Source organism: Oncorhynchus masou, chromosome 29 (genome assembly GCF_036934945.1).
Source record: "Oncorhynchus masou masou isolate Uvic2021 chromosome 29, UVic_Omas_1.1, whole genome shotgun sequence".
NCBI classification, from domain to species: Eukaryota; Metazoa; Chordata; class Actinopteri; order Salmoniformes; family Salmonidae; genus Oncorhynchus; species Oncorhynchus masou.
The window spans coordinates 59,279,942-59,305,049 of record NC_088240.1 but is presented as its reverse complement, the minus strand read 5'-3'; the positions used below and the strand labels follow the sequence as shown (position 1 = coordinate 59,305,049).

The 25,108-nt window shown below is 42.4% G+C and overlaps 1 protein-coding gene across 2 annotated transcripts in view; it reads left to right on the top strand.

Annotated features, from left to right (window-relative positions):
• Nucleotides 1-25,108, top strand: part of myom3 (myomesin 3) — a 75,029-nt gene that overhangs the window by 13,895 nt on the left and 36,026 nt on the right. For both annotated transcript variants that reach the window (XR_010452347.1, XM_064945457.1), the window contains exons 3-9: nucleotides 7,423-7,527; nucleotides 16,629-16,788; nucleotides 17,404-17,561; nucleotides 18,131-18,223; nucleotides 19,309-19,397; nucleotides 20,189-20,233; nucleotides 24,682-24,822. Coding sequence is in view for 1 of the 2 variants with exons in the window: in XM_064945457.1 (XP_064801529.1) it covers nucleotides 7,423-7,527; nucleotides 16,629-16,788; nucleotides 17,404-17,561; nucleotides 18,131-18,223; nucleotides 19,309-19,397; nucleotides 20,189-20,233; nucleotides 24,682-24,822 (791 nt within the window). In the remaining variant the exon portion in view is untranslated. The remainder of the gene's footprint in view (nucleotides 1-7,422; nucleotides 7,528-16,628; nucleotides 16,789-17,403; nucleotides 17,562-18,130; nucleotides 18,224-19,308; nucleotides 19,398-20,188; nucleotides 20,234-24,681; nucleotides 24,823-25,108) is intronic.

The following is a 25,108-nucleotide window of genomic DNA, read 5'->3' as shown; positions in this document are numbered from 1 at the left end:
TCTGCTTTTTCCTTTGTTTGGTTCCTGGACTGTTCCGCAGCGTGCAGAGAGAGAGTGATAGGGTGTTGTTGAATAATGTAGCATGGAGCCTAAGGCTGGACAATATCACTCTGGCTCTGGTCCACTAAGCACACACAGTAAATAGAGGCCTGCTCCTTCAGAAAAGTGTGTGGTTTCGATATTGATATCATTACTCCCCAAAATGTGGCTGAAAAACAACACGAGGGGGGAGAAAACACACTAGCAAAACTTTACAGAGTTATAGTGTAAATTCATAGATGATATGCTTTCAAAGGGATCAATATTAATGCATATCTTCCCAATATAGAACAGGATACATGGGCATCCTATGAGATACACTACATGGCCAAAGGTATGTGGACACCTACTTGTCCAACATCTCATTCCAAAATCATGTGGTTAATATGGATTTGGTACCCCCTTTGCTGCTATAACAGCCTCCACTCTTCTGGGAAGGCTTTCCAACAAGAGCATCAGTGAGGTCGGGCACTGATGTTGGGCGATTAGGCCTGGCTCGCAGTCGGTGTTCCAATTCATCCCAAAGGTGTTTGATGGGGTTGAGGTCAGGGCTCCGTGCAGGCCAGTCAAATTCTTCCACATCGATCTCAACAAACAATTTCTGTATGGACCTTGCTTTGTAAATGGGGGAATTGTCATACTGAAACAGGAAAGGGCCTTCTCCAAACTGTTGCCATAAAGTTGGAAGTACAGAATCATCTAGAATGTCATTGTATGCTTTAGTGTTAAGATTTTCCTTCACTGGAACTAAGGAGTCTAGCCCGAACCATGAAAAACAGCCCCAGACCATTATTCCTCCTCCACCAAATTTTACAGTTAGCACTATGGTAGCTATGGTTTTCCTGGCATCCGCCAAACCCAGATTCGTCCGTCAGACTGCCAGAGTCCAACTGACGGCGAGCTTTACACCACTCCAGCCGAGGCTTGGTATTGTGCATGGTGATCTTAGGCTTGTGTGCAGCTGCTCGGCCATGGAAACCCAATTCATGAAGCTCCCGAAGAACAGTTCTTGTGCTGACGTTGCTTCCAGAGATAGTTTGAAACTCAGGAGCGAGTGTTGCAACTGAGGATAGATGATTGTACGCGCTACGCGCTTCAGCACTTCAGCTGAGACGTTGTTGCTCCTAGACGTTTCCACTTCACAGTAACAGCACTTACAGTTGACCGTGGCAGCTCTAGCAGGGCAGAAAAGGTTGACGAACTGATTTGTTGGAAAGGTGGCATCCTATGACGGTGCCATGTTGAAAGTCACTGAGCTCTTCAGTAAGGCCATTCTACTGTCAATGTTTGTCTATGGAGATTGCATGGCTGTGTGCTCCATTTTATACCCCTGTCAGCAAACGGGTGTAGCTGAAATAGCCGAATCCACTCAATTGAAGCGGTGTCCACATACTTGAATACAGCTATTTACTTGTATTTTTTACATGATTATATTTATAGAAAAGTAAGTCTTTCAAAAACAGAACAAGCCACAAGAACATCCTATTATGTAAAATATACCAGTAAAAAGATGTAGGGTCTTAATTTGAGCCAGTTTGCTACAGAAGGAAAACAATCTTGCAGCAACAGGAAATGTGAATTATTTTGTGGATTATAATTAATAAACCTTTTTTGTAGGGGTTGATACATTCTTTGTTTGGTCAGATTAAGTCAGATGTTTTGGGGTGGACATTATTAACTTTAGAAGCCTTTGTAAACCTCAAAGTACACTACATGTTTACATTTCCTGCCGTGCAGGAAAATTCTCAGCAACAAAAGAGTGATCAAATGACGATCCTACTGTATGGATTCATTAGCTGTCCTGTCTTAGAGATCTACACAATGGCTTTCACTGTTTATCTCTTCACGCCTCTGAGACATTTAACAACGTCTTGTTGGCTGTACCGAGAAAAAAAAAAACTCTGCACCTGGTTTCACACCTCCCTGTAACAGGGTGAAAATGAGCTATCCAACCAGCCTAAGGCAAGTCTATGGAATAATAGCTTGTTTACACCAAGTACCCCAAGGACAAATTTGATCTGAATCTTTTTGTTCGTCCATCCAGATTGCAGACCTGCAGGTTAGTCTAATTTAATAACTCCAGATGAAACAGGAACAGTAGAAATCGGGCCCTGCTAAATATGAAGGCAGATTTGAATCGAGACAATAAGGGTGGCTGGCTGTGATCCCTACTAAACCCTCATTGGTATCTACTGGGTATTAAGGGCCTTTGTGTGCTCATGTGGAACTGCTACTCCTCTGCCCACTGTTGTGCCACTGCAGTGTCGAATCAAATCAAAATGTATTTATCACACGCCTCGTAGACAACAGGTGTAGACTTACTTATCAGTGAATCAGTGAAACGTATACTTACAGTGAGTGGAAAAGTATTTGATCCCCTGCTGATTTTGTACGTTTGCCCACTGACAAAGAAATGATCAGTCTATAATTTTAATGGTAGGTTTATTTGAACAGTGAGAGACAGAATAACAACAACAAAATCCAGAAAAATGCATGTCAAAAATGTTATAAATTGATATGCATTTTAATGAAGGAAATAAGTATTTGATCCCTCTGCAAAACATGACTTAGTACTCGGTGGCAAAACTCTTGTTGGCAATCACAGAGGTCAGACGTTTCTTGTAGTTGGCCACCAGGTTTTCACACATCTCAGGAGGGATTTTGTCCCACTCCTCTTTGCAGATCTTCTCCAAGTCATTAAGGTTTCGAGGCTGACGTTTGGCAACTCAAACCTTCAGCTCCCTCCACAGATTTTCTATGGGATTAACGTCTGGAGACTGTCTATGCCACTTCAGGACCTTGATGTGCTTCTTCTTCAGCCACTCCTTTGTTGCCTTGGCCGTGTGTTTTGGGTCATTGTCATGCTGGAAAACCCATCCATGACCCATTTTCAATGACCTGGCTGAGGGAAGGAGGTTCTCACCCAAGATTTAACGGTACAAGGCCCCGTCCATCGTCCCTTTGATGCAGTGAAATTGTCCTGTCCCCTTAGCAGAAAAACATCCCCAAAGCATAATGTTTCCACCTCCATGTTTGACAGTGGGGATGGTGTTCTTGGGGTAATAGGCAGCATTCCTCCTCTTCCAAACACGGCGAGTTGAGTTGATGCCAAAGAGCTCCATTTTGGTCTCATCTGACCACAACACTTTCACCCAGTTGTCCTCTGAATCATTCAGATGTTCATTGGCAAACTTCAGACGGACATGTACAGTGGGGCAAAAAAGTATTTAGTCAGCCACCAATTGTGCAAGTTCTCCCACTTAAAAAGATGAGAGAGGCCTGTAATTTTCATCATAGGTACACTTCAACTATGCCAGACAAAATGAGGGAAAGAAATCCAGAAAATTACATTGTAGGATTTTTTTGTGAATTTATTTTCAAATTATTGTGGAAATAATTATTTGGTCAATAAAAGTTTATCTCAGCCACGTTTCATCTTCAATGCCCTTGCTGATGGAAGGTTTTCACTCAAAATCTCACGATACATGGCCCCATTCATTCTTTCCTTTACACGGATCAGTCGTCCTGGTCCCTCAGAAAAACAGCCCCAAAGCATGATGTTTACACCCCCATGCTTCACAGTAGTTATGGAGTTCTTTGGATGCAACTCAGCATTCTTTGTCCTCCAAACACGACGAGTTGAGTTATTATCTGGTTTCATCTGACCATATGACATTCTCCCAATCTTCTTCTGGATCATCCAAATGCTCTCTAGCAAACTTCAGACAGGCCTGGACATGTACTGGCTTAAGCAGGGGGACACGTCTGGCACTGCAGGATTTGAGTCCCTGGCGGTGTAGTGTGTTACTGATGGTAGGCTTTGTTACTTTGGTCCCTGCTCTCTGCAGGTCATTCACTAGGTCCCCCCGTGTGGTTCTGGGATTTTTGCTCACCGTTCTTGTGAACATTTTGACCCAACGGGGTGAGATCGAGGGAGATTATCAGTGTTCTTGTATGTCGTCCATTTCCTAATAATTGCTCCCACAGTTAATTTCTTCAAACCAAGCTGCTTACATATTGCAGATTCAGTCTTCCCAGCCTGGTGCAGGTCTACAATTTTGATTCTGGTGTCCTTTGACAGCTCTTTGGCCTTGGCCATAGTGGAGTTTGGAGTGTGACTGCGGTTGTGGATAGGTGTCTTTTATACTGATAACAAGTTCAAACAGGTGCCATTAATACAGGTAACGAATGGAGGACAGAGGAGCCTCTTCAAGAAGAAGTTACAGGTCTGTGAGAGCCAGAAATCTTGCTTGTTTGTAGGTGACCAAATACTTAATTTTCACCATAATTTGCAAATAAATTAATAAAAAATCCTACAATGTGATTTTCTGGATTTTCTTTCCTCATTTCGTCTGTCATAGTTGAAGTGTACCTATGATGAAAATTACAGGCCTCTCTCATCTTTTTAAGTGGGAAACTTGCACAATTGCTGGCTGACTAAATACTTTTTTGCCCCACTGTATATGTGCTTTCTTGAGCAGGGGGACCTTGCGGGGGCTGCAGGATTTCAGTCCTTCACGGCGTAGTGTGTTACCAATTGTTTTCTTGGTGACTATGGTCCCAGCTGCCTTGAGATCATTGACAAGATCCTCCCGTGTAGTTCTGGGCTGATTCCTTACCGTTCTCATGATCATTGCAACTCCACGGGGTGAGATCTTGCAGGGAGCCCCAGGCAGAGGGAGACTGGCAGTTATTTTGTGTTTCTTCCATTTGCGAATAATCGCACCAACTGTTGTCATCTTCTCACCAAGCTGCCTGGCAGTGGTCATGTAGCCCATTCCAGCCTTGTGTAGGTCTACAATCTTGTCCCTGACATCCTTGGAGAGCTCTTTGGTCTTGGCCATGGTGGAGAGTTTGGAATCTGATTGATTGATTGCTTCTGTGGACAGGTGTCTTTTATACAGGTAACAAGCTGAGATGAGGAGCACCCCCTTTAAGAGTATAAAAGACACCTGGGAGCCAGAAATCTTTCTGATTGAGAGGGGGTCAAATACTTATTTCCCTCATTAAAATGCAAATCAATTTATAACATTTTTGACATCCGTTTTTCTGGATTTTGTTGTTGTTATTCTGTCTCTCACTGTTCAAATAAACCTACCATTAAAATTATATACTGATCATTCTTTGTCAGTGGGCAAACGTACAAAATCAGGAGGGGATCAAATACTTTTTTCCCTCACTGCATTGGTCCTTTTGTGTGTGTGTGTGTTTGTGTGTGTGTGTATGTGTGAGAATGACATTGGCCTAGCTCGAGATTGCTGAGAGGCACAAGAGATGCACTTTTGAATTAGAACCACTACTGTGTGCTTCTGTCACAAACAGGCATGGCATGGCATGGCTACTGGTGCGTCCCCTGAAGGTCCATGACACCATTTGTTTTTTAAAGAAAAACTTGTTACATGTGATCATGCAACAGCAAATGAATACAATGCTGCTGCATCTTAATTAAGTACATGTCTACACAACATGCACTGGATTCATAGCCAGAGGTCAACAAACAATCCTTATGATTAGTGACCCTGTTGCAATTGTTAAGAGCTGGGTTGTATTCATTAGTCCACCGTATCAAAGTGTTTTGAAACAGAAAAAAAAGCTTTTCCTATTGGACAAGTTCTGGTTGTCCCTTCCTGTTTCATTTTGTTTTATATTTGTTAATTGCCAAATGAATATGACCCTGGGGTCAAAACATTGGCCGTTCGTTCCTCCTGGCTCTACAACCTCCCCACAACAAAACAACATGGCTTTATGCACCACTGAAAAAGAGGAACAAAGCCGATTAGAACTAGCAGAACAGAAGGCAGCAGGTGTTTATAACATTACCCTCAGTTGAGAGAAAACAGGTCAGCCACAGCATTGCCTGACTAGATTTCAGCTCGGTTAGGACCCCACATGGGAGCACCTATCTCAACCAGATATCACGTCAGCTGCAGTTACTGGCTGGGTGGTTGTTTTTGTGGGACTTTTTTAATTCGTGATCCATAAAAACAGGATGAACTCGCAGGGATGTTTAAAGATTCAACATGATGCTCATTTGTCATAACTGAAAAGGCCACAGAGAAGATTTATGCACAATTGCTACAGCTGCCATGCTAAATCAAATCAAATCAAATTGTAAGGTCTACACAACAGGTGTAAACCTTACCATTAAATGCTTACTTACAAGCCCTTAACCAACAAGGCAGTTTTAAGAAAAATAAGAGTTAAGAAAATATTTACTAAATTAACTAAAGTAAAAAGAAAGTAACACAATAAAATAACAATAACAAGGCTATATACAGGGGGTACTGGTTAATCGAGGTAATTGAGGTATTATGTAATGTACTGCAGGTAGGGGTAAAGTGACTATTACCCCCCAAGAAAATGGGGGATAATTGCAAAAAACGAATATTGTATAATCTCGTTAGATTGTTAACATGGTAATAATTCATCACACAACTGATTTATTGTTCTTATCTTTACACCCTTTTTACATTGGTTTGGAGGTTCCCAGGTGTTGCACTGCTGTGTTCCCTTAAAATTGATATGACGAAAGGCCCTGTATGTGTTACTTAAAAGCAAGAGATAACGACTTCAAATTTTACATTGAACAGACTTACACAATGCATCCGGAGGTGATATCACAAATTATTTTACAAACCATTCAATAGCGACGACTGACTAGTGAATACAATGCTGCCTCTTAATTCCCTCTCTACCTTTATCCTGTATCTAGTCGCTGATCCAAATAAAGGCCTGTCGTCCACTCTAAGCTGTAGAGCTGGTCTTAGTTTGGACAGCGACATTGGCATCGTTATTCACAGAGGTTATCAGTCTCTATTATCATGCTGAACTCCAGCTGTTAATATTGCCTTTGTTTCTATTCAGCTGTTATTCTCAACAGCTTGTTCTGTTGGTAAGTAATCAGACTCCAGAGCACTTTGACAATTGCTGAGTGTCACAGAAATTGGAAATAATAAAGGCAAATGTAAGCAATGTTACTGTGTTTCATTTGACATTGTAATTTTAAAAGCCAAAGCCATGTCCCCAGTAAAAATTGTTGAATAAAACATTGTGCTTGTAATTCAGTTTTGTTCTTTAAAGGTCACCTATGAGCGGAACTCCCTCAGGTTGTGTGGCCTCCCCTGGTGGTCAGATTCAGAATAGCAGGACAGTTGTAACTACACTTGACCTGGGGCTGAGATTTCCTGTAGATGTCTGACACCCTCGTAGAAATGACACCATCTAGCTTCAGATACACGAACCCTGTCCCACAACTCTTGTCGGACAAAACAACCTCCTCTTGATTAATTGATCTTCTATTGAATTTTCTGATTTCTACTTTGATTAAAATACCCAATGAATCTAATATGTTGTTGTTTGTTCTATGTCCCTGTGATGCACCAGTGATGAGGAGGCTTCCTACTCTGAGTTCTATCCCATCATTCCCGGTGATGTGATGTCGGTCAAGGAGATCCTAAACATCGGCAAATTCCCACGGCACAGGACATGGTATGTTGAGAAGAGTTACTCTGGTGTTAGGGTGTCTGATATATACAGTAATACAGTAAGCCTTGTCCGAACCAGAATGGCCCATAGGGCATGGTTCTATGTCCTATTTCTGTAGCGTGAGGTAGCTTCATGTACTAGCACACCCCACTGCATAGTCAATACAATACGATTGGTACAATTCATAACATAAATTATGCTTCTAAAATGCATTCACGCACCAGCAACGGCCCGTTGTAATAGGAGCACCCTGAGGTAAGATCAATGAATGTTATTATGAAACCATGTGCCTAATTGATGGCAAAGTCAGAGTTGAGGCAACGTTCAAACTGAACCGTCTACAATCTGCAACGCCTCAGCGAAGCACAAAGCAAAGACATCGCTGCTGCATCTTCTCCTGACTAATTCATCCCTGCCTGGTAGTTCTTCCAGGCTTATCTCTCCTGTGTAGAGCACATCCAGAGTGAGGCGTGGGGGTAGTCCAGCAGGTCACTGCCTTCAGAATACATGTACCGTTGCTCACATGGGTTTGAATCTGACCCACTGCACACTCTTTCATTCGACTTTTCCTGTTGCAATCACTTCTATATTTAAATCACAGCCCCCGTCCCCGCAGGAGGCCTTTTGCCTTTTGGTAGGCCGTCATTGTAAATAAGAATTAGTTCTTAACAGACTTGCCTAGTTAAATAAAGGTTAAATAAAAAATATACATCCAATCAAATCGAGAATAGACTCAGAACATGACTCTGCAGTCAGCACAGTCTCTGACTCTCTGTGGACAGCTATCTGTATGAAACATAGCGTAGGCCTCTAAGTTAGCAACGTCAGCTATAAATATCAATGGGGACGCCATGAAACGCCAAAGCCAAAGCAATCTCTGCATCCTCCCACTCCACCATCCATGACAAGGTGAGATCAAGTTCCACTGGCGCTGGCCCTTAGTTCAAGGGCCATCCTTCTGAAGCATCAGAGATTGACGATAAAACAAAGATTCCATTCATGTCTCTTTTTTGATTTTCACTCTTCTTTTTCGCTGTCATTTAAAACTCCAGCTGCTCTATGACCTCGTATACTGGCTCAATAAGTTTATATGTGATGCCAATAAACTAAACAGTAATTCCTGATGACACAAGCTTATTAACGAGCAAAGACGTTATAGAGGAGGGAGGGATGATGAAAGGGCTGCGGAGGAGGTGCATGTGATGAAGTAGGGTGCATCTTTTGTTTAAAGATTATATCACAAGCTTGGGGATTTCATAACCAGCTGTCATTGTAGAGAATGTTATACATCTTAAAAGAAATAGGGCTCCAGACTGGAAGGTTTAGGACACAGTAAACATGATGGGAAGGGGAAAAAGTGTCATCTCATAATACCCTTATCCAGGGACACCTTGCCCTGTCCCTATTGTTCATGTGGATGATAATGTGATTCAATGTAGGCCGTCATTGTAAATAGAATTTGTTCTCAACTATTTTACTTCAGCTTGAAGCTGGGGTTTTGCTAAGCCAATCCAAAAGGAGTTACCTCCTAGCCGTTGAGTTAGCCACAGCAGCTGCAAACGCGGGCTAGGAAAGAACAGACAGAGTATCCCGTCTACCACACAACGACGTTACTACAATGTATCCAATTGACCACCAGAGACATTCTTCAAAGGACAAAGGACTCGGTTTGGCAACACGGCCTTCCATCTACCACCAACCTACCGAAGCGCAGCTTAGAGTAAATATTTATTGCATTTTCCTTTTTCAAATGGGCGGTAATTTAGAATGCAAAAGATACTGTATTTACGATAGCACAGCTTTTCCCTTTGTCCCTCAGTCTTCCCGCTCTTTCACTCAAACCCAGCCCCTTTTCTTTTGTGTAACCAGCTGTCATATCTGTTCCGCCCGCCAGGGACGTTTTCCTTTATGACGTAATTTGTAATCAAGGTATAATTCATTGTGTGTATATGTAATTCTGTGTGATTAGTTAGGTATTTAAGTAAATAAATAATTAAACCCAATTTTGTATTGCTGATTCAACTTGTTAGCCAGGGTTCGGAAGATAACCAAGAGTTTACAACTTTCAGATGAGACTGAATTAAGGTGACGATTAATATTGACTTCTATTAATTTAAAGACCTAGTAATATTTTACGAGTTTATCCGGAAGATATGCCCCAACTCTCTAGTTAATTACATTTACATGATTAGCTCAATCAGGTAATATTAATTACGGAGAAAGGATTTTATAGAATAGCATGTCATATCACTTAATCCGGCATAGCCAAAGACACAACATGCAATCACAGTACAAAGTTTAAAGTATGAAATAACTGATCTGTGACAACAAAAAAATGCTTGTTTGATCTATTCAAACATGTCAAAGCAGTACGAACCACGAAAAGTAAATGCACTGAAATGAACTCTTACACCGTGCTATGAACTCTGGTTCCTCTCTAACAGGAAAGCCAAGAAAGATTAAGAAGCAATCTGCCAGTCACTGGCAGTGATGAATAGAGAGATCGAGTGAAGAGGACCTTTTCTCCTTTAGAAAAGAGGACAAGTGTTTGGCAGCAGGAAGATATGCGGACTGAGAGGAAGAGTTAAAAAGAAAGGAAAGTTGTGGATCACTTGAGAGAAAGCCCATGCATCTGACAGCAGTAATAAGCCTTAGTTGTGCAGACGTGCCTGCATCTCGTTGTCATCTGAGTGGCTCTTTCACGCCCTCTTGTCCTCCCATCAACTGGAGTGCCAACCAGACCTCAGCCTGCTAACGTGCTCAGCTCTAATTCCAAGGCCCGGGCTCACGTTTTTATTTCTCTGCCTAGTAATCCCTTTCGCTCAGACATTAACAAGGTCTTTCTCCCTTCCGAAGTATATTTGCTGCATGGAAACCTAAAGCCGTTCCACCCAGGAGAGGAGCCGGATAGAAAGGGGATATTTTTGGGAGGAGAGAGTAGAGACTGATGAAATCCTCCTTGAGTGAATTTGGAAGGATATGTGGGATGGATTCTAAACCCCTTCATGGATTCGTTGAGTCTATTTCTGGGACACCTGAACGAACACCCCGGGGATATGGGATTGGCATGACATTTTGTTTTGATTTGATAACAATGTGAACACGATGCTCTCTCTCTCTATCTCTCTGTCTCTAACCCCCAATTAGAGTTGTGAGATTCTTGTTTATTCTTGTTTCACCTCTCTATATTTCCCTCGCTCCCTCGCTCTTTCCTACAAATCCCACCCTCCTCTCAGGGAGGATAGTGTAAATTCAGGACAGTATGCAAATTCACTGGATGACTCATAGGACTTAGCTCTTTTGTGGGGAGCTCAATACACTTCCAACAGTGTGAAATGATCTTGAAATGTCCATTTGAAGCAGAGTAAGCCCAGCCCTGACTGACAACCACACAAAATCCTTCCTGCAGCGCTGAGTGTGTATGCCACGTGGGTGTGTGGCACGTGTGTGTGTGTGGCACGTGTGGGTGTGTGGCACGTGGGTGTGTGGCACATGTGTGCACACCGGTTTGTGTCAAGAACTGCACCGCTGCTGGGTTTTTCGCGCTCAATGGTTTCCCGTGTGTATCAAGAATAGCCCAGCACCCAAAGGACATCCACCCAACTGTGGGAAGTATTGGTGTTAACATGGAACAGCATCCCTGTGGAATGCTTTCAACACCTTGTAGAGTCCATGCCCTGACAAATTGAGGCTGTTCTGAGGGCAAAATAGGGAGGGGCGGGTGCAACTCAATATTAGGAAGGTGTCCTTAATGTTTTGTACACTCAGTGTATATGCATGCATGCATAAATGACCACTTCTCTAATCATGCATGTGAGAATAAGTGAAGTGTAGCCTATGTGTGTGTGTGTTCACACTACCAATTTCAGAGGACAATCACTGTCAGTCAGTCAGCCAGGCAATGGGACACCGGGATGGAAACCCCTCTATAGATCAGAGAGACCTAGGAGTGTGTAATAAAAGGCAGATGGAGACCTTGATCGGGGCATGTGTGGGGCGGGATGGGCCACCAATCAAAGAATATAAACATTGCATAAGAACCAGGGCAATGACACAGCAGTTGTACAACTGGATGCCTTCATCGGAAATGTGTCTTCCACATTGAACCCAACCCCTCTGAACCGGGGGGGGAGGGGGAGGGGGGGGGGGGCATCCACATCTTCGGTGCCTGGGGAACAGTGGGTTCACTGCCTTGCTCAGGGGCAGAGCGGCAGATTTTTACCTTGCCAGCTCAGGGATTCGATCCCCAAAGCTCTAACCACTATACTGTGTAAGTGTACGGTATCTGTTAGATATTGGGGGCTTTTATATGTTACCTGCCATCTTGACTGTACTGCAGCACAGCTCAGTAGTGATTTTCTTGAACTAAAGCTATAGACCTAAAGGCTATACACTGAGTGTACAAAACATTAAGGACACCTTCCTAATATTGAGCTGCACCCCTTTTGCCCTCAGAACAGCCTCAATCCGTCGGGGCATGGACTCTACAAGGTGTCAAAAGCGTTCCACTGGGATTCTGGCCAATGTTGACTCGAATGCTTCCCATGGTTGTGTCAAGTTGGCTAGATGTCCTTTGGGTGGTGGACCGTTCTTGATACAAATGGGATAAATATTTTGTCTTGCCCATTCACCCTCTGAATGGCACACGTACACAATCCATGTCTCAATTGCCTCTAGGCTTAAAATCCTTCTTTAACCTGTGTCCACCCCTTCATCTACAATGACTGAAGTGGATTTAACAATTGTCATCAATAAGGGATCATAGCTTTCAACTGGATTTACCTGGTCAGTCTATGTCAAGGAAAGAGCAGCTTTCAAAATGTTTTGTACACTCAGTGTACATCCAGCATGTTGAGCATAATTTTCTTATTGAGCTGGATTTTTAGAGGCCAATCTCTCGCCGAATCTCCAGGATCTGACATACAGTATGCCATCTAAAATAAAAACTGATCATAAGCAGAAATGGAGTTTGTCAGATTATTTTTTTATTCTACCCCAGGATATTTTCCCAGGCTACTGTTGAGTCGAAACATGCTTTTGTAGTACATCTGCAATGACGCATTTATATATGCATTGCTGCTATTGTTTTTGTTTCATGTGTGCTGTGGTTTTCATTGTTGGTCCATGGTGTGTAATGAGGAGCAAACAGACGCTGCGCTTGACACATTTATGAAATGGCTTCTTCCAGTTACTAATAAGCAGCACCCATTAAGAAAATGACTGTAAAAACAATTCCATCTGTGTGGATTGATGAGAAATGTAAACTTGTATGGTTGAGCGGGATGAAGCAAAAGGAATGGCAAATAAATCTGGGTTGCACAACGATTGGCAAACGTATTGCAAATTGAGAAATCACGTGACTAAACTGAATGAAAAAGAAGAAGCTACATGATGAAATAAAGATAAATGACATGAAGAATGATAGTAAAAGCTTTGGAGCATCTTAATTAAATGACATTTTGGAGAGAGAAAAAAGGCAAACTCAGCTCCATCATTCATTGAATCAGATGGCTCATTCATCACAAACCTGACTGATATTGCCTACTACCTTCGTGATTTTTTTCATTGGCAAGATTAGCAAACTTCGGAATGACATGTCAGCAACAAATGCTGACACCACACATCCAAGTATGCCTGACCAAATTATGAAAGACAAGCATTTGCAATTTTGAATTCCATAAAGTGAGTTTGGAAGAGGTGAAAAAAATATTGTTGTCTATCAACAATGACAAGCCACCGGGGTCTGAGAACTTGGATGGAAAATTACTGAGGATAATAGTGGATGATTTTGCCACTCCTATTTGCCATATTTTCCATTTAATCCTACTAAAAGTGTATGCCCACAGGCCAGGAGGAAAGCAAAAGTCATTCCGCTACCTACAGTAAGAATAGTAAAGCCCCCTTTACTGGCTCAAATAGCCGACCAATCAGACTGTTACCAACCCTTAGTAAACTTTTGGAAAAAATTTGTGTTTGACCAGATAGAATGCTATTTTACAGTAAACAAATTGACAACAGACTATCAGCACGCTAATTGGGAAGGACATTCAACAAGCACAGTGCTTACACAAATGACTGATGATTGGCTGAGAGAAATTGATAATAGAAAGATTGGGGTGGCAGGTAGCCTAGTGGTTAGAGCGTTGAACTAGTAACTGAAAGGATGCAAGATCGAATCCCTGAGCTAACAAGGTAAACATCTGTTGTTCTGTCCATGAACAAGGCAGTTAACCCACTGTTCCTAGGCTGTCATTGAAAATAAGAATTTGTTCTTAACTGACTTGCCTAGTTAAATAAAGATAAAATTGTGGGGGTTGTTTTGTTACAATTTAGTGCGGCTTTTGACATTAATCGATCATAGTCTGCTGCTGAAAACTATGGCTTTACACCCCCTGCTATATTGTGGATAAATAGTTACTTGTCTAACAGAACACACAGTGTGTTCTTTAATGGAAGCCTCTCCAGCAGGCTGGGGAATCAGGAATCCCCCAGGGCAGCTGTCTAGGCCCCTTCCTTTTTTCAATCTTTACTAACTACATGCCTAGGTACATACATAGGTTATTTACTTTCAGTAAAGCCAGTGTGTCTATGTATGCGGATGACTCAACACTATACACGTCGGTTACTACAGCGAATGAAATGACTGCAACACTTAACAAAGATTTGCAGTAAGTTTCAGACTGGGTGGCAAGGAATAAGTTAGTCCTAAGTATTTCTAAAACTAAAATAATTGTATTTGGGACAAATCATTCACTAAACTCTTAACCTCAACTAAATCTTAGTGGAAATTGAGCAAGTTGAGGTGACTAAACTGCTTGGAGTAACCCTGAATTGTAAACTGTCATGGTAAAAACATACTGATACAACAGTAGCTAAGATGGTGATAAGTCTGTCCATAATAAAGCGCTGTTCTGCCTTCTTAACAGCACTATCAACAAGGCAGGTCCTACAGCCCCTAGTTTTGTCGCACCTGGACTACTGTTCAGTTGTTCAGCCACAAAAAGGGACTTGCAAAAAAATTGCATTTGGCTTAGAACAGGGCAGCGCAGCTGGCCCTTGGACGTACACAGAGAGCTAACATGAATAATATGCATGTCAATCTCTCCTTGCACAAAGTAAAGGAACAATTGACTTCATCACTACTTGTATTTATGAGAGGTATTGACATGTTAAATACACCGAGCTGTCTGTTTGAACTACTGACACACAGCTCGGACACACATGCATACCCTACAAGACATGCCACAAGAGGTCTCTTCACAGTCCCCAAGTCCAGAACAGACTATGGGGTGCGCACAGTACTACTTAGAGCCATGACTACGTGAAACTCTATTCTACATCAGGTAACTGATGCAAGAAGTACAATTAGATTAAAAAACTGTTAAAAATAGACCTTATGGAAGAGCGGAGACTGTGAAGCAACACAAACATAGGCACAGACACATGTATACACACATGTACACATGGTCTTGTATTGTAGACATGTGATAGCAGTGGAGTAGTTGTTTCAAAAAATTCAAAAAAATAAAAAACGGAAAAGTGTTGCGTGCATATGTTATCACCCCCTTTGCCATGAAGCCCCTAAATAAGATCTGGTGCAACCGATTACCTTCAGAATTACCTTCAGAAGTCACATAATTAGTAAAACAAAGTCCATCTGTGTGCAATCTAAGTGTCACATGATGTCAGTATATATACACCTGTTCTGACAGGCCCCAGAGTCTGCAACACCACTAAGCAAGGGGCACCACCAAGCAAGTGGCACAATGAAGACCAAGGAGCTCTCCAAACAGGTCAGGGACAAAGTTGTGGAGAAGTACAGATCAGGGTTGGGTTGTAAAAAAATATAAACATCCCACAGAGCACCATTAAATCCATTATTAAAAAATGGAAAGAATATGGTACCACAACAAACCTGCCAAGAGAGGGCCGCCCACCCAACTCACGGACCAGGCAAGGAGGACATTAATCAGAGAGAACGCCATCCCCACAGTGAAGCATGGTGGTGGCAGCATCGTGCAGTGGGGATGTTTTTCATAGGCAGGGACTGGGAAACTGTTCAGAATTGAAGGAATGGTGGATGGTGCTAAATACAGGGAATTCTTGAGGGGAACCTGTTTCAGTCGTCCAGAGATTTGAGGCTGGGACGGAGGTTCACCTTCCAGCAGGACAATGACCCTAAGCATACTGCCAAAGCAACACTTGAGTGGTTTAAGGGGAGACATTTAAATGTCTTGAATGGCCTAGTCAAAGCCCAGACCTCAATCCAATTGAGAATCTGTGGTATGACTTAAAGATTGCTGTACACCAGCGGAACCCACCCAACTTGAAGGAGCTGGAGCAGTTTCGCCTTGAAGAATGGGCAACAGTCCAAGTGGCTAGATGTGCCAAGTGTATAGAGACATACCCCAATAGACTTGTAGCTGTAATTGCTGCAAAAGGTGGCTCTACAAAGTATTGACTTTGGGGGGTGAATAGTTATGCACGCTCAGGTTTGTTTTTAATTGTCTTATTTCTTAATATTTTGCATATTCAAAGTTGTAGGCATGCTGTGTAAATAAAATGATACAAACCCCCCCAAAAATCTATTTTTAGTCCAGGTTGTAAGTCAACAAAATTGGAAAAATGCCAAGCCACTATATTATAAGATTATGTATATGTAAGGTGTCCATATTAGGACCATAAAAATATCATTATAAACTGGTTGGTTCGAAAACTGAATGCTGATTGGTTGAAAGTCGTGCTATATCAGACCACATACCATTGGTATGACAAACCGTTTATTTTTTCTGTTCTAATTACATTGGTAACCAGTTTAAAATAGCTATAAGACACCTCAGGGTTTTGTGGTATATGGCCAATATACCACAGCTAAGGGCTGTATCCAGGCACTCCGCGTTGTGTCGTGCTTAAGAACAGCCCTTAGCAGTGGTATATTGGCCATATACCAAAAACATCCGGGCCTTATTGCTTAATTCTATTTCTATGATTAGGACAGCCTCAGTGTCACAAGGAGTTGGTGTATGTACTGTATGCACGTTTGCCAATAGGCCTTTTCTCAGTGGCTTTCTAACAGGGAATCTCTTGGTTCTCTGGTCCAATAGGGATGTCCTGAAGGAGACCATGGCAGCGGATGAACAGGGTCTGAGAACTGGAGAGAAGTGGACCCTGTTTGGAAATGAGGCTGAGAAAGTAGAGGTGGAGGTGCTCAGGGAACAGCGCTATGTCCGCCAACGCTGTGACCGCATGGCCTTGCGTAGACAGGTAAGAGTCTCCTCTGATCTCATCCCATACAGATATACACGGACACTCCGGACACTGAATTATAGGCCTTCGGTGTTGTGAATTCAGTAGGGCCAAATGTATAAAAACAGTTTTCAACATGGTCTCATTTAACCATTGTAGTTTTATGTCGCCAACGCTGACATCCCTACATTTCCCCATGGCTTACTGACAAATAAGTTTCTTTGCCTTATGTCAGTTCACCAGTATTCAAATCAAATCTAACTTTATTTGTCACATGCACCGAATACAACAAGTGTAGACCTTACCGTGAACTGCTTACTTACAAGCCCTTAACCAACAGTGCAGTTCAAGAAGAGTTAAGAAAATATTTTCCAAATATACTAAAGTAAGAAAAAAAAAATGGAATAAAAAGTAACATAATAAAATAACAATAACGAGGCTATTTACAGGGGGTACTGGTTCCGAGTCAGTGTGCGGGGGTACAGGTTAGTTGAGGTAATTAGGAGGGGGAAGTGACTATGCATAGATAATAAACAGCGAGTAGCAGCAGTGTACAAAACAAATGGAGGGGGGTGCATTTGAATACCAGCTGTAAGTGTATTTGAATACCAGCTGTGTCTATCCGTGTTCCAGGCTGAGCAGAAGGCTTCCATCCATTTGAAGTATCTGGAGGACCTGAGTCAAAAGGCCCCAGACTTCCCTATCCCACTGAGAGCCCACATGGTGTGGGAGGGCATGGGGGTCAAAATCTCCTGCACCATCCAGGGATGCCCACCCCCTAAGGCCACCTGGTAAGCGCTCACACTTAAGGCTAATGACCTCCATTGAAAATATCTGAAGACGGATAGGTTACAGCTTATTATGTAGCTACACAGGTTTTGCCATGTCAACCTTTGATTCCTGAATTGGAATATTGCTCTGATATTTGTGGGTGAAATTACCTCATTTGCTTCGATATTAGCCTTGGCAATGTGTGTAACCGTCACCCTTGATAAGCAGATGCACTAAAAGACTAGCGGATGAAAAGAATATGTGTTCAGTATTCATGCCTGAGCACAGTCAGAGCTGTGGACCAGATGACCAGAGGCTTATGAGTTGAACAATCCCAGATGGGACGCATGCATCCCAATGAGCTCCGAGAGTCTTGACTCGACTGAGACGGAGCTCAAGAAGAAACGTGAGATCAAAAGCCATCTATATGCTAAAGGAGTCATGTTAACTATTGCGTAGCATAGATTAGCATGATTAGCACCGGGCATGGACATTAAAAAGCATAACAGTGGTCATGTTTACATTTAATTGGGATTTTTGTTAGTTTATACCTAGACATTTGGACTGTTATTAACTCTCTCCTTCCCAGGTATAAGGACGGGGTACCCCTGAGTGCCTTTGGCCAGGCTTGGAACCACAGTCTGAAGCAGAAGTTTGGCCTCAACACGCTGGAAATCAGAAGGTAACCGAAAGGATTTTCAAATGTGTGCCTTTAGCACCCTGCTGTTCAAGACGTTGTAGTTACTTCCACTCCCCTTTTCCATGTCCTCCTCCTTCCTTCTGAGTGAATATGAGAGTGAACTACAGTGTCCTCAGAAAGTATTCACACCCCTTGACTTATTCCACCTTTTGTTGTTACAGCCTGAATTTAACATGGATTAAATATTTATTTTTTTCTCTCACCCATCTACACACAATACCTTGTATTTTAGTGCCTTGCTGCAAACAGGATGCATGTTGTGGAATATTGTTTATTTTGTACAGGCTTCCTTATTTTCACTCTGTAAATTAGGTTAGTGTTGTGGAGTAACTACAATGTTGTTGATCCATCCTCAGTTTTCTCCTATCACAGCCATTAAACTCTGTAACTGCTTTAAAGTCACCATTGGCCTCATGGTGAAATTCCTGAGCGGTTTCCTTCCTCTCCAGCAACTGAGTTTGGAAGGACACCTGTATCTTTGCAGTGACTGGGTGTATTGATACACCATTCAAAGTCTAAGTAATAACTTCATCATGCTCAAAGGGTTATTCAATGTCTGTTTTTTTACCAATCGAACAATAGGTGCCCTTCTTTCCAAGGCACTGGAAAACCTCCCTGGACTTTGTGGTTGAATCTGTGTTTGAAATGCATTGCTCAACTGAGGGACCTTACAGATAATTGTATGGGTGGTGTACAGAGATGAAGTAGTCATTCAAAAATAATGTTAAACACTATTGTTGCACACAGAGTAAGTCCATGCAACTTATTTAGGTGTGCCATAACAAAGGGGTTGAGTATTTATTGACTCAAGACATTTAAGCTTTTCATTTTTAATCAATTTGTACAAATTTCTAAAAACAAAATTGCACTTTGACATTATGGGGTATTATGTGTTGGCTAGTGACAAAACAGATACGTTTAATCCATTTTAAATTCAGGTTGTAACAATACTTTCTGAAGACACTGTACATGAGAATGTTGGCATGTCTTGTGATTTAGCTTTGGGCTCAGCCTGGAGCCAAGATGGTGGCACAAACACATGAGTCATCACCCTTCCCCATCCCCAGGTGCTCTGTTGAGGATGCTGGGGAGTACAAGGTGGTTGCCAGGAGTTCTCTGGGTGAAGCTACTACCATTGCCACTCTGGTGGTCAACTGTAAGTAGCTGCTGATTCTGACAACTGTCATGGACATGGTATTCCTAATATGGACACCGTACATGCAGATTGCTCCTCTGCCTCAAATTCAGATAGATCATGTTAAATTGGTAACCATGTCACATTTCCCCCTTTCCTGCTCCATACTAGTCCATACTTGTTTTACTCAAGTGAGACAATCTAAGGGGATGCTCATTCATACTTCTATGGGATATAAATCACCATTCATACCAATTATTTCCAATTCATCTTGACCCAGTTCCATCTGCTGTGATGGTTTGCACCTAGATGACTGGCGTTCTATACCATATCAATAGCCTACACCTCCAATCTAAACTGATTAGTGCAATACATTACATGCATGCCATTACGAGTGAAAATACACGTGTAGATTAGCGCTTAGAGCATTGGGCCAGTAACTGGAAGGTCACTGGTTTGAATACCCTACCAGACAAGGTCAGAAATCTGCCGATGTGCCCTTGAGCAAGGCACTTAACCCTAATTTGCTCCAGGGTCACTGTACTGCTATGGCTGACACTGTAAAACAACACACTTCACTGCCCCTATAATAGGGGGGCAAGCGCTCCTATTCACCTATCATCCATATTTCACATGCTCACGTTCTCCTTTCGATTGTTTGAAATAGGCTCAAGGGAATATTAGTTGTGACGTGTATAAAAGTGGCTTTACCACGATTGGTTTGTCTCTCTTTCTCCCTCCTTTCCCTCTATCTCTCTGCACTCTCCCCACTCCCCTCTCTCTCCTCCTTGTCCCCCCACTCCACGATTCAGCATATCAAGGAGCTGAGGCCGCAATCAAGCAATCCTGGACCCCAAGTAAGTTTCATGCAGCATCTTAATGAAAAAATGTCCTTTTTAATTTCTCTGCAGCCTTTTGAAGTTCACTCTCTTCTCTTCCGCTAAGACTGAGCCTTTTGAAGTTCACTCTCTTCTCTTCCGCTAAGACTGAGCCTTTTGAAGTTCACTCTCTTCTCTTCCGCTAAGACTGAAGCTTTTGAAGTTCACTCTCTTCTCTTACGCTAAGACTGAGCCTTTTGAAATTCACTCTCTTCTCTTCCGCTAAGACTGAGCCTTTTGAAGTTCACTCTCTTCTCTTCCGCTAAGACTGAAGCTTTTGAAGTTCACTCTCTTCTCTCCCGCTAAGACTGAGCCTTTTGAAGTTCACTCTTCTCTTCCGCTAAGACTGAGCCTTTTGAAGTTCACTCTCTTCTCTCCCGCTAAGACTGAGCCTTTTGAAGTTCACTCTTCTCTTCCGCTAAGACTGAGCCTTTTGAAGTTCACTCTCTTCTCTTCCGCTAAGACTGAGCCTTTTGAAGTTCACTCTCTTCTCTTCCGCTAAGACTGAGCCTTTGAAGACACTGACAACTCTGAGGCTCTGCTGCATGTGCTCTGAAATTGTTTGGCTGACTGGATACAAGGATGGATTGACTGGCAAGGGGATGCTTATGGTTCATCGGAGTGTGTGTGTGTGTCGTGTGTCGTGTGTGTGTGTGCCGTGTGTGTGTGTGTGTGTCGTGTGTGTGTATGTGTGTGTGTGTGTGTATGTGTGTGTGTGTGTGTATGTGTGTGTGTGTGTGCGTGTGTGCGCCTGTATATAAAGAGGTTGATTGGGAGGGGTAGGTGAACAAATCGCTGCCATTTCAGCGCCAGTCAGAGTCATGTATATTTCAGCACAGAGAGAGAGTGTGCAATTTGTTCACTTTTGCTGGCAGCTTGGCCTATATGTATAATGCTCCTAGGCCATTCTCCAGATTTTGAGCAAGTAGAGAGGCTGGTTGCACCCACAGGGAGACCATGCAGAGTAGTGATTAGACACTGACTAATAACCAACAGCTTATTTATATAGATTGTTTAGCACTGCTCTGTTGCCTTAGCAAATGACTCGCTCTTCCTAGATTGTGTCAGCATCACACAAAACTGGATCAAACTGTTATTGACAATAACAAACTCGCTGTATCACACGTTGTTTAACGTGGTGTGCAAGTCACAATCAATGGACACAGACAGTGGTGTCCTCTGCATGTTTGAAACTAAATAGCAATCATTCCAAATGAAGCTTTATCAGCATGTAATGCCATCCATACACACTGGCTGAGGAGAAAATGGGATTTGAATAGCAGAATGACATTAGTGTGGTGCTGAGACTTCATTTTGTCATGTGGAGCAGGGAGATGGATACTATTAGCCGATGTGGATTACTCCCTAGAACAAAGGGCAACCCCAGCACATTTATCATAATCATGACGGAGACATGCAGAGAATGACTGAAACAGAGAGATTGATGGGGAGAGATGGGGAGTTATTAAATTGATGTGCATCCGAGTGATTGTCCTGGTCTGTTATTTAGACAAAGATCATTATGGAAACATGTCGGCAACCTTTCAGATCTGTTGGTGGAAAGGGGATCTGTCAAGGCCTGGTAGTTTTCAGTTTTATCTGTCAACGGAAAAGGGGAGCTCCGAAAAGGAAGAGTTTCATGTTTGTAAATGAGCTTTTGTTGTTTAAATACATTGTGAAAGAGATTGGTGTGTTTTTCACTATTTAATCATGGCATGGGGTTGTTCAATGACAGGCATGTATTTGTTTAAAATCTATCCCTTGATTGTTTTGTTTCAAAGAGACAAATAATCATGTTTTTTTGCTAAATGCTATACATCCGTCTCACTCTGAAGATATGTAATTAGTACTGATAGGTTTTACATAGTCCAAGGTAACAAACAACTCAATTGTTAATAAATTACTGTACATATGACACATACGATATTCAAAACATGTTTTTAAAAACATTAATCAATACAGTAATATGAGATCTGTATATAAAACATTTACATTTGACATTTTAGTCATTTAGCATATGCTCTTATCCAGAGTGACTTAGAGTAAGTGCATTTATCTTAAGATAGCTAGGTGAGACAACTACATATCACAGTAAACTATACAGGATACAAACATTCCATTCAAGCTACAAAATGGATATATAGCGTTTTGCCAAAAAAATGAAACATTCATACTCATCTAAAATCTGAGAACAGTAATATTTTACCCATAAGCAATCATTTAGGACGAAAAAACACAAATGTTAAACAATTGTGGAAAATAAACTTTTCATGTAGTGTGTTCGGAAAGTATTCAGACCCCTCAACTTTTTCCACATTTTGATTTGTTACTTAAAATTTTTTACAAAGCAAAAACATTAAAAAAAATGGAAATATTACATTTACATAAGTATTCAGACCCTTTAATCAGTACTTTGTTGAACCACCTTTGGCAGTGATTACAGCCTTGAGTCTTCTTGGGTATGACAGTACAAGCTTGGCACACATTCTTCTCTTCAGATCCTCTGAACCTCTGTCAGGTTGGATGGGGAACGTCGCTCCACAGCTACTTTCAGGTCTCTTCAGAGATGTTCGATCGGGTTCAAGACCGGGCTCTAGCTGGGCCACTCAAGGACATTCAGAGACTTGTCCCGAAGACACTCCTGCGTTGTCTTGGCTGTGTGCTTAGGGTCGTTGACCTGTTGGAAGGTGAACTTTCACCCCAGTCTCAAGGTCCTGAGCATTCTGGAGCAGGTTTTCTTCAAGGATCTCTCTGTACTTTGTTCTGTTCATCTTCGTCTCGATCCTGACTAGTTTCCCAGTCCCTACCACTGAAAAACATGCTGGCACCACCATGCTTCACCATAGGGAGGGTGCCAGGTGTCTTATGAAGCTTGGCATTCTGGCCAAAGAGTTCAATCTTGGTTTCATCAGACCAGAGAATCTTGTTTCTCATGGTCTGAGAGTCTTTAGGTGCCTTTTGGTAAACTTCAATCGGGCTGTCATGTGCCTTTTACTGAGGAGTGGCTTCTGTCTGGCCACTCTACCATAAAGGCCTGATTAGTGGAGTGCTGCAGAGATGGTTGTCCTTCTGGAAGGTTCTCCCATTTCCACAGAGGAACTCCAGAGATCTGTCAGAATGGCCATAACATTCTTGGTCACCTCCCTGACCAAGGCCCTTCTCCCCCCATTGCTCAGTTTGGCTGGGCGGCCAGCTCTAGGAGGGGTCTTGGTGTTTCCAAACTTCTTCCATTTAAGAATGATGGAGGCCACTGTGTTCTTGGGGACCTTCAATGCTGCAGAAATTGTTTGGTAGAATTCATCAGATCTGTGCCTTGACACAATTCTGTATTGGTGCTCTACGGACAATTATTTCGACCTTGTGGCTTGGTTTTTGCTCTGACATGCACTGCCAACTGTGGGACCTTATATGAACAGGTGTGTGCCTTTCCAAATCATGTCCAATCAATTGAATTTGCCACAGGTCGATTCCAGTCTTGTTGTAGGAACATTTCAAGTATGATCAATGGAAACAGGATGCACCTGTGTCTAATAGCAAAGGGTCTGAATACTTGTGTAAATACGTATTTAAAAAAAAATGTAAACCTGTTTTCATGATGGGGTATTGTGTGTAGATTGATGAGGAAAACAATGCATTTAATCTATTTTAGAATAAGGCTGTAGCATCACACAATGTGGAAAAAGTCAAGGGGTCTAAATACTTTCACAAGGCACTGTATAATGTCTCTCAAAACCTTTTCAGAAATTGTCAAATGTTTCTCTCAATCGCATGTCTCTCATTACATTTTACATACATTTAAGTCATTTGGCAGACGCTCTTATCCAGAGCGACTTACAAATTGGTGAATTCACCTTATGACATCCATTAATCCTATGTTTACCCCCTTGGCCTTTTCAGGAACAAGGGTGCTTGTGTACGAGAGAGGGAGTAAGTGTGTGTGTGTGTGTGTCCTTTGCGCTTGTGTGCGTGTGTGCATACATTCCTGAAGATGAAAAATATCCCCCCTTCCACTACTAATACAGGCCAGTTGGCGTATCTGGGCCTTCGTCCAGTTAATTAAGGTTCCTCTTTGCTTTGTGCATTTTCACTCTGCTGCCACAAGTGAGAGAATCTGAGGGAGAGCAAAGAGAGCATTGCTTGCTGAGAATAATGCGATCACACTAGTGTCCTCCATAGTACGCTGATGGCAAATCTCAACTTCATCTGACATAACGTCATCTTGAGGCTGGAGATGTTGGGAAAATGAGTTATCATCTCGGTGGATTATTTCCCATCTATATGTTTGTTCTTGCTTATTTCTCTTCCTTTTGCCTTCTCCTCCTCTTCTTCGCCCAAACGTTCCCAAATCCACCTCCCTTTCCCTCTTTCTTTTCGTCTTACTCTTCCTCCTCCTCCACCCACCCATCCTCCTCCTCCTTCCTCTGTAGTTGCAATGCTGGAGCGGGAGGCTCTGTTTGAGTTCAGCTTCCCTCCGACCTGGGCGAAAGAGGGGGAGAATCTGACCCTGCAGTGTGCCTTCTCCTCGGCCCTGCTGCCCTTCCAACAGGACGTGGCCTGGTTCAGAGACGGTGAGTGGAAGTGGATATTAGCTTTGTCTGTTACGTTTGTGCAGTCTTGTCAACTCCTATCGACAATGACTACAGGAGTTGGCAAGACAGTACAAACAGATCTGGGACCAGGCTAGTATGAATCCTTCCCCAATATCAACTGGCATTGGCATTGTGGGTTGTATTGTCTGAACTGTATACATGCCATACTTTATACACTGAGTGTACAAAACATTAGGAACACCTTCCTTAAGTTTCCCCTTTCACCCTTAGATCAGCCTTAATTCATTGTGGCATAAACTCTACA